Source organism: Cololabis saira, chromosome 14 (assembly GCF_033807715.1).
Source record: "Cololabis saira isolate AMF1-May2022 chromosome 14, fColSai1.1, whole genome shotgun sequence".
NCBI classification, from domain to species: domain Eukaryota; kingdom Metazoa; phylum Chordata; class Actinopteri; order Beloniformes; family Belonidae; genus Cololabis; species Cololabis saira.
In genome coordinates, this window is record NC_084600.1 from 12,956,205 (window position 1) to 12,971,449 (window position 15,245).

General features: G+C 39.5%; 1 protein-coding gene across 1 annotated transcript in view; it reads left to right on the forward strand.

The window, feature by feature from the left end:
- Positions 1-2,671: 2,671 nt before the first annotated feature.
- The window catches only part of coro6 (coronin 6), a 29,429-nt gene continuing 16,855 nt past the window's right edge, over positions 2,672-15,245 (forward strand). Inside the window, exons 1-3 of the mRNA XM_061739761.1 lie at positions 2,672-2,885; positions 5,965-6,164; positions 12,425-12,547. Coding sequence (XP_061595745.1) covers positions 5,967-6,164; positions 12,425-12,547 — 321 coding nt within the window. The 5' untranslated portion in view covers positions 2,672-2,885; positions 5,965-5,966. The remainder of the gene's footprint in view (positions 2,886-5,964; positions 6,165-12,424; positions 12,548-15,245) is intronic.

The window sequence follows — 15,245 nt, forward strand, 5'->3', positions numbered from 1 at the left end:
ATGCTTACTGAGTCTGTTTACAACAATGTTGGGTCATCTCACACCTAAACAGAATTAAAGAACTCCGACATGAAATGCAGATAGTAATGACTATTTGATTATTTCAATTTAGGTGTAAAAATGTAGCATTGTCAGGGAGCGCATTCACAATTACTGCTTTATATCCTCGTCCTCAAATAGTGATGTATACTTGGACATGAAAACTCGAGGGGAAAATAATGACGTTTCCATCGTCCACAGAAAACACTGGAAGCTTTCTTGGATTAACAGTTTCACTGAAAATAGTTACGTTGAGCATTATTAACAAACTGCACTTTGTCAGCTGCTCAAGTGCACAATGAAGAGTTTTAGGCACACTTAGCCAAAATATCTAACTAAATATTTTTTAAGCACAGTTGTACTTCTTTTCAACCAACTCTTCCAACACTTTGTTTGAAAAAAAATAAATGCTTCCTAAATATGAAGGTTTTCTCAGACTGCAAAATATGCCTCTATACTAACATCTAAAAAGTTAAATCTTCTTAGCTTCAAGCTTAAAATGGTACAAATATATTGCAATAGAGCATAGAGGGTGAGGAAACTGCAGGATAATGTGATATGTGACAAATACACTCCAGGAAATGCCTTCAGTGCTTTTAGGTTGAGGCAATACAAGAGTTGGGAAAGCTGTAACCTTTATTTCAGGAGTAGTGATGATCCATTTTCTTTTTAGTGGGATAGACGAATTTGAAGTTGATATTTTCCACTATGAAGATGGATGGTTATATTGTGGATCATTTCTAAACGTAATCATCTTTGAAATAGTTTCCAGTCAATAATAATAATAATCAATTTTATTTAGAGCGCTTTTAAAAGATCTCAAAGATGCTTCAAATCAAATCAAATCAAACTTTATTTATATAGCACTTCTCATACACATGATGCAACACAAAGTGCTTAACATAAAACAAATAAACATAAAACTTATTAATGCCCCCCCCCCCCTCCCCCAGTGGCAGTGTCTCCTCGGAGACAGTGGCGCCACCAGGGGGTGGACAGGGGTGGCCATGGGCCACTCCCACAACTAACTCTGGCCGGAACATGGATGTATTATAGAACTGGATCGGAGACTAAAAATGGCCGCCCATTCATTTCAATGCATTCTGCTCAGCCAGCGCATAAGCCGAAAAAATCTCTGACTTCCGGGTTTACTTCCGCATACAGCGGCCCATAGAGCATGCGCAGTTGAGTCACCTCCCATGATGCTCTGGGGCCTCCCATCATGCCCCGGGGCAATGACGCGAGTATTAATATAATATGTATTAATATAATATCTTAATTAATGTATATTATTACATGTATAGCATTACATATATTATTAATGTATTAATATAATATAATTACATAATATATATTAATATAAAACATCCGTGGAATGCACGGACACGGCTGTGACGTCAGCCGTGACGTCACGCCCAGAAAGAGACTTTTCTTTTACTTTTCTGGCCGTTATAAAACATTTTTGACGGATATAAAGTCCATGACTTAAAAATATAGAATACAAAGATTAGTAATTGCCGTGATTCTCAAATGGGGGTACGCGTACCCCTGGGGGTACGTGAAGGCACTCCAGGGGGTACGTGAGATTTTAAAATATACATATATTTAAAAAGTAGCATCCATGCAAAAATCCTTTAAAAATAAATATTTCATGAATAATTGAGGAAATTATAAGTCTAAATTCATAAAATGAATTTTATCTTCAGAAGTAAGCTATTCAACTTATTATCCTAAAACCGCAGAGAATCCCCCACATCAGGATGGTTCCACCTAACCTGTCAATCACCTGGCTTCACCTGTTAATCACTTGGACCAACGATGGAGTCGTGGTTGAAACGTAGCAGCAATATTTTTATGTTTAATAAATCAGTTACTGATGGCACAGTGCTCTGTTTTAGCTCTTATTTTTAACAACCAAAAGTGCTTTGCGCTGGTTAGGGGGTAAAAAAAAAAAATTTCACAGGGGGTACACCACTGAAAAAAGGTTGAGGACCACTGCGCTAGAGGGCTCATTCTTTTTGGTTTGTAATGCTTCATCTGACATTATTACTAAAAACTTAAAACGTATACGCATTTTTTTTTCATAAATCCTGCCTCATGCTCCTTTAAAAATGCATATATATTATATATTAAATTAATTATATATTAAAAATGCATATATATATATATATATATATATATATATATATATATATATATATATATATATATAAATAATATATGCTTTAGGTTTTTACCAACATGGTATTAACCATTAATATATATGCAAAGTTAGAAAGTAAAAAAAAAAAAAAAAAAAGATTTCTGAGCCTGTATACTACAACAGTATAATAAAATCCTGTAATGATGGTTTTTAGTTTTGGTGTCCACCCCGAGAATTGAAGTGGCCCCATCTGGCCCCCTCCAGGAAACATTTCTGCAGGCGGCCCTGCTCGCAGACGCGCTCCCGCCCCGTCGGCAGCGCGCGTCGCGTTTCCGCGGCCTCACAGAGCCGCTTCCAAAATAGCCGGTCCCCCCCCCCCCCCCCCCCCCCCCCCGCCCTGCAGCCTCCCCCCTGCTGTCCCGGTCCCCCCTCCCGCCCTGCGGCCCCCGCAGCCCCCCCTGCCCTGCCGTCCCGGTCCTCTCCCCCTCTCTCTCTCCTTCCTACCCAGGAGCAGCGCGCAGATTCCCAGCGCCTCCTCTCAGCAAGAGTCCGCTCCGACTCCAGGACGCACCATCTTTGGAAATACATTTCAAAGGAATTAAAAAGGAAATAAAAGCATATAACAGCAGGGATTTAAAAAGGACATCACACGACAGCACCTCGGAGAGTTGTCCAGGAGAGAGGGGTCTCCCCAGAACCTGAGGTGAGCTGACTTGTGTCCAAATACGCATGACTGTGCTGCAGTGGGCGCCGCGGTGCGTCAGCGCCTTTACTGCGTCTCCAGCTTTTTGGAGACACTGAAAGCAGACGGGTACATTGTGATTGTGCACTTTGCCCCTCATATAATCACCCTCATATCACCCTCATATCACCCCACCTCCCCACGTGAACGCAGCACAACCTGAGTGGCGTGGGCTCCTTAAAGGAACCAACCTCCTCCTCCTTCCTCGCACCTCCGGCGCTCCTGACGGGTTCGTCCCGGGGTTTGTGCGTGTTTGCGGAGGCTGTGTTTAAATCACGGTGCCACACAGCCATCCGTCTTGATTGTGGGACTATTCGGGAGCGGACAGGCGGCTGGGAGGAGCTGCAGTTTGTCATGGCTATATTAGGAAAGTGGCAGTTTCATTCTCCTGCCCCGCGCCATGCGCAACGGAGGGAGGAGGGGGAGCTCATTAACCTGACCAGGAATCCAGGGATCACCTAGAGCGCTGCTATGCCTGCACTGGATCACATAACATGAAGTTTAAGGCACAAGTTTGTTTAAGATTTACTTAAAAAAAACACAAAGTTTTAATTTGAAAGGTGTTTGAGGGAGGCATTCTGAGACATTCATAACAAAAGGTCAGCACTATAAAAGGCAGCAGCAGAACGTCCTTCTCATGGCCGTGACCTGCATGTAGGTGTGTTTTTTCTTAGTTTTTTCTTTGAAATTCTTTATTCAGTCACATTACACTACAAGTATTATCAACACAAACATTATCGACAAAATAGTGCCTGAAAAGGCACCGGCAGAAGCATATGGCTTATATTAATGCCTGCCCTACATACCTAAATAAGCTATCCAGAATTCTTTCCATATAAAAAACAAACAAACTTGCACTAAAAAAAGAAACAACAACAAAACAACAACCACTGGCAAACATACAAAACTAAATTAAGCCAAACCAAACCAGAAAAAGAAACAGAAAAAAAAGAAACCAATAAGGTTACCAGTACCGTATTTTCTGGACTATAAGCCGCTACTTTTTTCATAGGTTTTCAACCATGCAGCTTATACAAAGGTGAAGCTATTCTGTGGATTTTTCTTCCACCACTCAGGGCGCTCTAACCGGAATTAAAATCAAAACTAAGACAGAATAAATGCAAAGAAGAATACGCTCTTCTTTAGCAGATAGAAGTAGGTAGAAGCAGATTTCAAACAGATAAATAGATAAATAAATACCGGTTATTTTCTCTTGGTTCTGTCCCGTTTTAATCAGCAAAGTTGCTGCCGTGTTAAAAGACACTGTTAGAAAGGATCTATTTAGGTACAAACATGTACATCATTTACAGTTCAAAATCCTTCTGTACATGTAGTAAATATCTAATCTAACAACATAAATATCTGCGGCTTGCATATCTTTTTTTTTTCAACTAGAGCGGATGCAGCTTATATGCAGGTGCGGCTTATAGTCCAGAAAATACGGTATTTAAATGTATAGTAATAAAAAACAATTTCAAACAGCAGAAAAAATGAATAAATAAAGCTACCCAAAATTGATACTATAAAAAAAAAAGCAAACAAACAATAGCAAAACTAAACCAGAAAAGGAGGACCAATAAGGTTTACATATATAGTACTAAAGAAATTTTTTTTGTGTGTGGATCCTGGTGTTGGCCCCAAACTCCTCGCTGCCGCCTGCACTGAACAGCTCTCTGGCTTGTAAATCTCCAGATAATGCAGAGCTTCCAGGAAAGCAGCAAGAGCTTATGTCCTCTCATCCCTCTGGTGGAGTCATGTCATGTACACCCCCGACCCCCCCCAAACCTCAACCCCAGACTGTAAGGTCACTTTTGGGTTGCACTTATATTCCTGTGTAATCGTCAGGAGCTGAGTTGGTTTCCTTCTATTAATAAAGAGCCTTTTCCTGTACTTAGAAGAAATTGGCCAGATGTCCTCAGGGGCCGACGCAGGCCTACTTTTAGATTGAGGTTTTTAGCTTTGGCCTCGTGTGCTGTCTGGGATTATATTTGGATAATCTGCGTATTCTCACATTGATAATGTCCAGTATGTGAGTGAACTGCCGACCTGTGTGCTGCTTGTTTAATGTTTCAGCCCCAGGGCTCGTCTTCCATCCTTGGCTCTCACTCAGGGTTTGGTTGGACAATCAACTATTGATAGTTTATCCATGCACCGATATACAACATGTCCTGTGTTTTGGAGGGTTGTAGTAGGGCTGGGCGATTTTGGACAAAAATAAAATCCAGATTTTTTTCTCTGAAAACCCGATTTTCGATTTCGATTTTTTTGGTAAAACTACAAAAGACAATGGAAAAAATTGTTTCAAATATTTTATCTTTATTTTTAAAGAAAAATAGCAAACAAATTTCCCTATTGGGAATGAAGTGCAATTGAAAGATACTGTAAATCCTCCTTGAGTTTAGTAAAGTGACAACATTTACAATTTTCTTGACCAAACAAAGATGACTAGACGAGCTCTGTCTGTGATGCAGCCAGCTGCAAAAAAGGAAAATTGATTTTCCGATTTTCCTTTTTTTAACATCGATTGTGATTAATAAATCCGATTTAGATTTAAAATCGATTAAGGTTGTAGTCCTGCTGGTTTGCTGCCTGTGATGGCTGCAGACCAGCAGGTTGTCAGTCAACAAACAACCTAAAAACTGTCCAACTGGATCAACAGTTTGTGCAGTAATGTCACAAAAAGATTGCAGATCAATTCAATTCAATTTAAAAATATTTTATTAATCTACAAATAGAAATGTATTGTTGCGGTAGTCATGATTTAAGTCTCTACATATTTGTTTGGCCAAACTTTTGCTGTCATTCATAAACACTGTATTTAAAAATCATCCTGTTCGAGCCATAACGAAATGATTTAAATGGAAACTGGGACGTCATAACATCTTTCTTCCATGTTGATTATAGCTCAACTGTTTGTGGAACACATTTGAACTGTAAATCATTGTTTCCTTATTTTTCTTCTGGCATCTTTTTTGTCTTCTGATCAACCCTCATTCTCCATCATCTTTCGTCCGTCCCTCCCGCCGGACCCCGTCCTCAGCCATGAGTCGCAGCATTGTGCGGCAGAGTAAGTTTCGCCACGTCTTTGGCCAGGCGGTCAAAGCAGAGCAGGGTTACGATGACATTCGGGTTTCCAAGGTGACGTGGGACAGCTCCTTCTGCGCTGTCAATCCAAAGTTCATGGCGGTCATTGTTGAATCCAGCGGTGGAGGATCTTTCCTGGTCCTGCCTGTCTCTAAGGTCAGTAAGGTTGAAAGGAGTTGGTCAGTCTGCCACAATGATTTTCACAAAACTTCTTGAAGCTCAGAATTCCTACGTATGCTCCACATTACAGGGGACATATCATTAAAAAATTAAACAAAAATTATGAAACTGTGTTTGTAGGGCTGGGAGATATGGACCAAAAGTCATATCTCGATATTTTCTAGCTGAATGGCGATACTCGATATATATCGATATTTTTTATGTGACATAATTGGGGTTTCCCCCAAAGCATTAAATCATAGCATCTCTGTTAGCTTCATTTTTTTTCAGTTTTAATACAAAGCCAAATGTCACACAGGTACATTTATTAACAGAGGTCTGCACAATATCAAAATGTATAAAACAAATGAAACAAAAATAAACTGCCTGCATATATAGAATAAAAATGCTCCTTGAATAAAATAAAACAAATATCCCTTTCCTGCATAACAATTAAATTAAAATACACTGCAATTAATACAATGTAGACACTAACAGGCAGACTTTTCCACTGAGGTTGACAGTTGTGCAAATAATAAAACATTTGTGCAAATCTCAAATAAAACATGTAAACAGATATTGCATCTCTTTGAGCAAATCTCAAATAATTACAACAAGTCAACTATTGTACATTTTACAGATTTTCTGCCAGGAAAACTAACCTGTCAACACTGTCAGGTTTCAGCACACAAAGGTACTTTTTTGCCAGCGCGAGGGGTCAGAGTTGATGTACAGTCAATTTGTCGCAAAATAAGCTATATTGATATAAACGATATTGTCTCGTACCATATCGCGTTTGAAAATATATTGATATATATTAAAATCTCAATATATCGCCCAGCCCTGTGTGTTTGGTACCACTAGTGTGCATGTGTGAAGTCACTTCCAGCTAAAAACCTCCACTATAATACAGCCCTGTTTGGGCTTTGAGGCATCTGAGGTCTGCAAACATGACATCACAGACCAGGGTATTATTAATGTTCACGATCCCCACCTTTAGTTCCACCTAACTTCCTGTCTCACTCCATTTGCTGTACCCTAGAACAGTGGTTCCCAACCTTTTTTCCTTGGAGCCCCCCCTACTTGTGTCTAAGACCAGCAAGCCCCCCCCCCGACCCGTACGTACTAGCACCAAAAGAGTAAAGTTATTCGTTACAAACCTTTAATTGAAAAAATGAACATTAATTATGTTTTTTTGATACATTTCTCTTTGGTTTACCCTGTACTTAGTTTTTCTCACCTTCCTTTTGTGTCACCAATGTATAAAATACGCACAAAAAAATAATTGCAAGGACATAAAAATATTTCTGAAAAATGTCTCTTTTAATATGAGAGCAATTTTTTTTTTACATTTTTCCTTTAACAACTTGTCGGAGTAGTAGTATGATTAAATGTTGAATAATGATATAATAATACGTTTTTAAGTTTTTATCCTGATAAATAACTTAGTATTTTAAAATGACCAAAATATATTTCTAAGTGGGTTTATACAGACTTGGATTACTGGATTCCATTAGGTGTGTTATTATGATTTTTTAATTATTTAACATGTGTAAATATAATTTTTACAACTGCATATACTCAAAGCAGACAAAGTTTCGCGCCCCGCCAGGGGGGGCCAGGACCCCAGGTTGGGAGACACTGCACTAGAACATCAGTTCCAAACGGCACGGTAGTAGCTGGGGTGGAGTTGAGCGACTGACTCCACCCACTTAGACCATCTGCTACGAACAGACTTGTAAAAGCATGTCAAAAAGGAAACTGCTGTACCTTGTCTCTGGTGTTTGTGCTCAAAGCATACCACAGACATCCTGTCTATACCTCAGAAAACTGCAGCAACCTTTGGAAAAAAAGGATCTTCGTATGTCTCTTTTAAACAATGACTATAGGAGCCTTTTGTGTGGAGAACACTGAAGACTTCGAGGAATACGGGTATTTGTGTGGACTACAGTGAATATCAGTAGCTGCTTGGATGAAACTGTGATAGTCTAGGCTGTATTTGTGAAATAGGATTTATGGAAACAGACTAATAGCATGATGATTGTGTGATTATGATGGTCTGTCACTAGTATCAGCTTGTAGCAGAATCATTTCAACTGAACTTTGCTTGGTCTCAGTATGAATACTGTCAACTCTGCTGATCCATTTGACTTTCACTCTAGCTCTTCTAGTCTATTATTATCCTCCTATTATCTCCTATTATGTTCATTGTCTAAATGGGCCTTTTTTTCCAGTGTGTTGAGGGACAATATTGGTGTTATAATTGCTTGAAGTTGCATGTTGTCCTAGAGGATGTTTAGTCAGAAGGTGAAAGAGGAATGTTTAGCAAGCAGCTTTGTGATATCTGATCATTCCTTTGACTAGGAGGTTTCTGTCATCTTAAGGTTTGTATTGTTCATGTCAGGTAACTGCAGATCACAGTTCAAGGTGGACGTCATGCTGACACTGCTGTAATGAGACAAGTCTTCACAAGTGTTGTTGACCTGTCATGTGAAATGTCTCCACTCAGCAAGTTTCATTTGAGCCAGGCTGCTAAGGACGTCTGCCAGTCACAGGCCCGTTTTACGACGGAAGCACTCGCTGGCCTTGGTCAGACAAACACCCTTACAGTCATTTTAGTTTCTAGTGTTATGTAATGTATGGCATTCATGTCTTACGGTGCTTCAGCAGGTATAAGGTTTACGATCAATTCAACTATAAAGGTTGAAATGATTTTTTTTTTCACCTTTCAAGATACATTTCTCAAAATCGTTGTTAATCGGTGAAAGAGTAATGTCTAGTTGTTTTTAAAATGTAATTTTATTTTATTTTGGTCAGTCTGAGTAGTCATGTTGAACAGACAAGCTATTAATACACTCCACAGCTCTCTCCATCCTCCTTCCCCCTCCAGGTCCCCAACAAGCAACAAGAAAAACTCCCCTTTCAACACCTCGTCACTGCAGCTATAAATATACTTAACCTAGTGCGTGCCTGTGTGCGTGCGTGCGTGCGTGCATGTGTTTGTAAGAACCACTGCGACAAAACTAATTTACTTACAGTAGGAGCGTTTTTAGTTTGCATTATGTGGAAACTCGCATATTGGCACTAACATTGCTGCAGTCTTAAAAACAGCCGTCTGTCTTATTTCAAGTTGTGCTACATCCTCCTCTGCGGTTGTTTCTCTATAATACGGGTCCTAGTACACGTTTTTCTTTTAACTTCTGTATGTTTCTGTCAGGGTTTGACACTTCCTCCCAGTTTGAGTTTCAGTTCTGTCCCTCCTGTTTCCCATTTGCCCTGATTGTCTGCACCTGTGTCTCGTCGTGTCTCGTTATCCCCTGTGTATATCTGGTCTTGTCATTCCTTTGTTCCCAGTCGGTCCGTTCTGTTGTGATGTGGTTGTTGAGGACCCAAGCGCAGGAGAGCAGGAGTTCACAACAAAAAAGGGTTTATTTACAAAAAAGGCAAAAACAAAGCGCTGCAGAGCAGGATTAACAAAAAACCAGGATCATGGAGGAAAAAACTACGAGGAGACATGGAGGTGGAAACAGTACGGACCGACAGGGAACAAGGGAATGACAAGACCAGATATACACAGGGGATAACGAGACACAACGAGACACGACGAGACACAGGTGCAGACACAATCAGGGCAAATGGGGAAACAGGAGGGACAGAACTGAAACTCAAACTGGGAGGAAGTGTCAAACCCTGACAGTTTCTACAGTCAATTTGAAATGGAACAACTAGATGGAAGGAAACGATTTACTTTCAAGACTTTTGTGGAACATTAGCCAGTTTTTGCCAAGCCCTTCCATTTTCACACGTTAAGTAAATCAACAATATGATACGAGTACAAAATGAACCATTATGCATATTGTTTGCTTTCCTCTTGAAGACTTAGATTCTTGGTTACCAAACCTTCAGTGCTGCCCCTTTGGTGTCTGGGTATTTCTTTTAGGCCCTGTTTACACGTAGCAAAAACGGTGGCGTTTTCCTGCGTTTTCGCCGTTCGTTTACACGAAAACGAAGCTCAAAGTCACCAAAAACGATCAGTTCTGAAAACTCCGGCCAAAGTGGAGATTTGCAAAAACTCCGTCTTCACGTTTGCTTGTAAACAGAGGGAAACGGACATTTAGGCTTCAGAACGTCACATTATGCGACAGAAACTTCACCAGCGTCATGTGTGCGACCTGTGTTTACATTTTGTTTGGCCACTGTTAATATTTTCTTGTATTTTACCTGTTTTATATTCTAAAGTCACACTTAAAAGTAACTCTTCTCTGTCGCTCCAAACGAAAGACTCTCGTTCCATCTTGGAAGTAACTGGAAGTTACTTGTGTCATTTGTTGATGTTTTTTTCCAGGATTCTGATTGGCTACCATGACTTTATCTTCTTGTTACACTACCCCCGGTAGGTTTGGCTGCTCATAGCACTGTAACAGCGTATTTATGCAGGTTCGTGTAAATGATGGTATTTTTCAAAACGTAAAGGGGGAAATATCCGTTTTTGTAAATATCCGTTTTTGTAAATACCCGGCTATGTGGAAACTTAGTTTTCAGTCAGGTACCCAGGTTGGGTGAGGCGATTAATGGAATCTGAACTGAAGGTTCAGCTGTGTTCATTACAGAATTCACCCGGCTACTTCTAATTGGGACTGATGTCACCTTATTTCCATGACAACCATACATGCGTCGATAGCAGCGGTAGGGAACCCTGGTCCCAGAGAGCCGTAGTCCTGGAGGATATCTCCTTGCATCAACACACCTGATTCTAACTAATGATCGTCCTCAGCTTCTCGTTGAGCTCTTCACAAGTGTGTGACACAGTCGATTGTATCAGGGTGTAAAGAAGAAGGGAAACATCTAGGAGACGCAGGACTGCGGCTCTCCAGGACCAGGGTTCCCTGCTCCTGCTCTACAGCATCACAAACACTGCAGTGTTTGGTAGAACGATCTGCGCTGCTTCAGCTCAGGAGATGGTCTCACTTCTGTCCTCTCCGTTGTGTTTAAAGATAATAGTTGTATCACCGCTCCAAAGAATCTTACAGAAAGACTAGTCAGGTCGTTCTGTTTTTGCTTTTAGTTGCTTTTATTTTGAGTAAACCCTCTATGTTGCCGATATCTTTCTTGATTTTAGTAACAATGCTGTACCTGCATCATCAGCTGTTAGAATACGGTAATCGAATGTTTTGAAGATTTATTTTTCGGATGGAGGAAAAAAAGAAATCAGCTCTCACTTCTTTGATCAAACTTTTGAACTGAGCTCATTCTAATTCTTAGATTTTTTTTCTGAATGGTCTTTTTAGATATTTTACTCTGACAATGCCGTCCTTCTCTTGCGTCATGGCCTACTTGCACATTGAGAGTTCCCAGGAAAAGGCTACACCTGGCCATAACTTATAAAACATCAGCCTAAAATTATTGTTAGTGTTTCTGTAAAAGCACTCAAGCTAAACCTGAAAGTAGGGCTGGGCGATATGGACCCAAAGTCATATCTCGATATTTTCTAGCTGAATGGCGATACTCTATATATATCGATATTTTTTCTGTGCCATAATTGGGGTTTCCCCCAAAGCATTATAGCATAGCATCTCTGTTAGCTTCATTTTTTTCTGAGGCAAACCCTTAAAAAAAACAGTCAGTTTTAATACAAAGCCTCGTGCCAAATGTCACACGGGTACCTTCATTAACAGAGGTCTGCACAATATCAAAATGTATAAAACAAATGAAATAAAAATAAACTGCCTGCATATATAGAATAAAAATGCTTCTTGAATAAAATAAAACAAATATCCCTTTCCTGCATAACAATTAAATTAAAATACACTGTGCAGTTAATACAATGTAGACAGTAACAGGCAGACTTTTCCACTGAGGTTGACAGTTGTGCAAATAACAAAACATTTGTGCAAATCTCAAATAAAACATTCAAGTCAATTTGTCACAAAATAACAAAATCGTAATAAAAAAAAAAAAATATTATTTTTTTTTAAATCGATATAAACGATATTGTCTCATACCATATCGCGTTTGAAAATATATCGATATATATTAAAATCTCAATATATCGCCCAGCCCTACCTGAAAGCCTACTCTATAATCACCTTAAATATGTTTAATCCTTGATCCAGTTTGTGGAAATATACATGCAGCATTAAAAAAACTACTGTTTTATATTTGTTGCTCATTTCATAAGAAACAGATTGATATTTATAACATACTGCATGAATGTGAAGCGTTGGCCGTCCGTCTAACTCTGCCCTTGTTTCCTGCAGACAGGCCGCGTGGATAAGAACTACCCGCTGGTGATTGGCCACTCTGGACCCGTGCTGGATATCGACTGGTGCCCCCATGACGACAACATCCTGGCCAGCGGCTCGGAGGACTGCAGCGCGATGGTAACGGCAGTGTGTCTGTGCGTGGGGGAGAGAGCTTGTAGATGTCTGTGCGATGACTCAGATAACAGCCACAGAGGTCGCCAGGGCTTGAGACTTTCACGTATTGCAGCTTGTTAAGAGAACCGCAAGTGAAATGAGTCAGTCGAGGCCCGAGCGCTCCTACCTACCTGACTGTCCACCCACAGCTTTTGCAGCATCTATATCTCTCCATCATATGTTTTGTGATGACAGCAGCTGTTGTTTGTTGTTAATGTTAAACCTGCTGCACCCACCATCAGTGAAACGGGATATTTAAAGGTCAAGCAAAAAAAATATAAGCAAGAATAAGGAAAAATGTGAGACAGTGAAATGTTCTTTCCTTTCACAGAACGACATCTTCCCCAGTTGCTCTGTTTCTTTTTAGTCTGCATACGAAAGCAAATGTTGAGGAGAATAGTTAGAGGACTGTCTCAGAAAATTAGAATATTGTGATAAAGTTCTTTATTTTCTGTAACGCAATTAAAAAAAAAAAAAAAAATGTCATACATTCTGGATTCATTACAAATCAACTGAAATATTGCAAACCTTTTATTATTTTAATATTGCTGATTATGGCTTACAGTTTAAGATTAAGATTCCCAGAATATTCTAATTTTTTGAGATAGGATATTTGAGTTTTCTTAAGCTGTAAGCCATGATCAGCAATATTAAAATAATAAAAGGCTTGCAATATTTCAGTTGATTTGTAATGAATCCAGAATGTATGACATTTTTGCATTACAGAAAATAAAGTACTTTATCACAATATTCTAATTTTCTGAGACAGTCAGTCCTGTAAGCAAGAATAAGGAGAAAATGTGAGACAGTGAAATGTTCTTTCCTTTCACAGAACAGCATCTTCCCCGGTTTCTCTGTTTCTTTTTAGTGTGGATACGAAAGCAAATGTTGAGGAGAATAGTTAGATGGTCAACATGCATGCACTGATTATGTTTCACTGCACGTGCTGTCTGTCCTCTCACACCCAAAGGAAGCAAGGTCATCTCTACTGGCGCGGCATACCTGCCCACAACATCATCACAACTAAGGTCTAACAGATTTAACTCTGACTAACTGACAGGGACATAGAGTCACTGTGTTCATCTTCAACACTGAGCTTTTGTGTTCCTGAATATTAAGCGCTGTGGCTCTTCTGACTGTGGTTGTGATGCAGTGCAGATGCCTGTGACTCATCGCTGCGTTTCCGTCAGCAGGGGTCACTGTGTGGCTGTCACTGCCTCACTGCAACTTTATACTTTCACAATAAGATTTGGGATGAGTAAAGAAAGTCTTGTTAGTCCGATGTCTTCTCTCATGGGGTCCCTTATGCAGCTCTGAGGTTAATGATGGGACACAAGATCCACTGATCTTTTTCTGGAGTTTATCCAAGTAAATCCTGCAGTGAGCTGAAGTATACTACTAGAATATTTGGGAATCTGCCAATACCTCATTGCATGATTTGAGTAATCCTCTTTATAACTCATGAACTACAAAAGTAAGACAAGATGTTCAAAATCAGAATCTGATTGTTCTGATGACCAGTTTTAATACCCAAGATGAAAAATAACTGTGACCATTTGTTGTACACAGAGATGACAGAGACAAAACAGGACAGTTCCCCCAGTGGGGAAATGTACGGAGCCCCTCTGGTGACATTTGAAAAAAATAAAATAATGTGTGGCCACGCATTAATAACTCGTGGCCACGAGATAATTAATGCGTGGCCACGAGATAATCAATGCGTGGCCATGAGTTATTAATGCGTGGCCACAAGATAATTAATGCGTGGCCACGCATTATTTTATTTTTTTCAAATGTCACATGTTATTACTACACTCGCCATGACAATACTCTTGCTCTTTAATATAAATAGACTATAATTACCGTTATTAATGATGAATAACTATCCCACCAAGGAAGTTGCATCCACGAAGTCCAGACAGTAGGTTATAATGCGTATAATATATGCGTATATATGCGTATATATATATAATGAGTAAAATAATGGGTGGGCACGAGATACATAATGCGTGGCCACGCATTGATTATCTCGTGGCCATGAGATATTAACTCGTGGCCACGAGTTATTAATGCGTGGCCACGCATTATTTTATTTTTTTTCAAATATCACCAGAGGGGCTCCGTAGAAATGAATTGAATAGCACTTATAAATAAAGTTTTAAACATGACTCCAGTATGAATATAAAAATAGACGTAGCTTTTCAATATGTCACTAAGGCTCTACATGTTGGTGGACTTAATTGATGCATATTGGTACATACATATTGGTTGTGTAGCTGTTGCAGATTCTTGACAAGTAGTTAATATTTTATCCAGGTCACATCAATGATCATGCAGCTCTGCAGCTGAACTAACTTTGAGTTTACATGTGAAGAAGCTGCAGCACGTCCGGCTAATAATCAGTCCGTCAGCCTTCGCAGTGTTTCAGCTTTGATCTTTTTATATTTCATCATTTATTAAAGACTATAAAAAGAGTTAACAGAGTTAGATCATAGTTAAAATCATATATGATTATAAGTGGTGTTTGTGTGAAATATTTCAACCTTTTATTAGTAATTTTGTGAAACTCTTGTGTCCCTACTGTATAACTGCTTTATGACAGATCCTAAGCCACCTTACAGGAGTTTCTGTGTATGTGTGTGTGTCGCACACATGTACATAT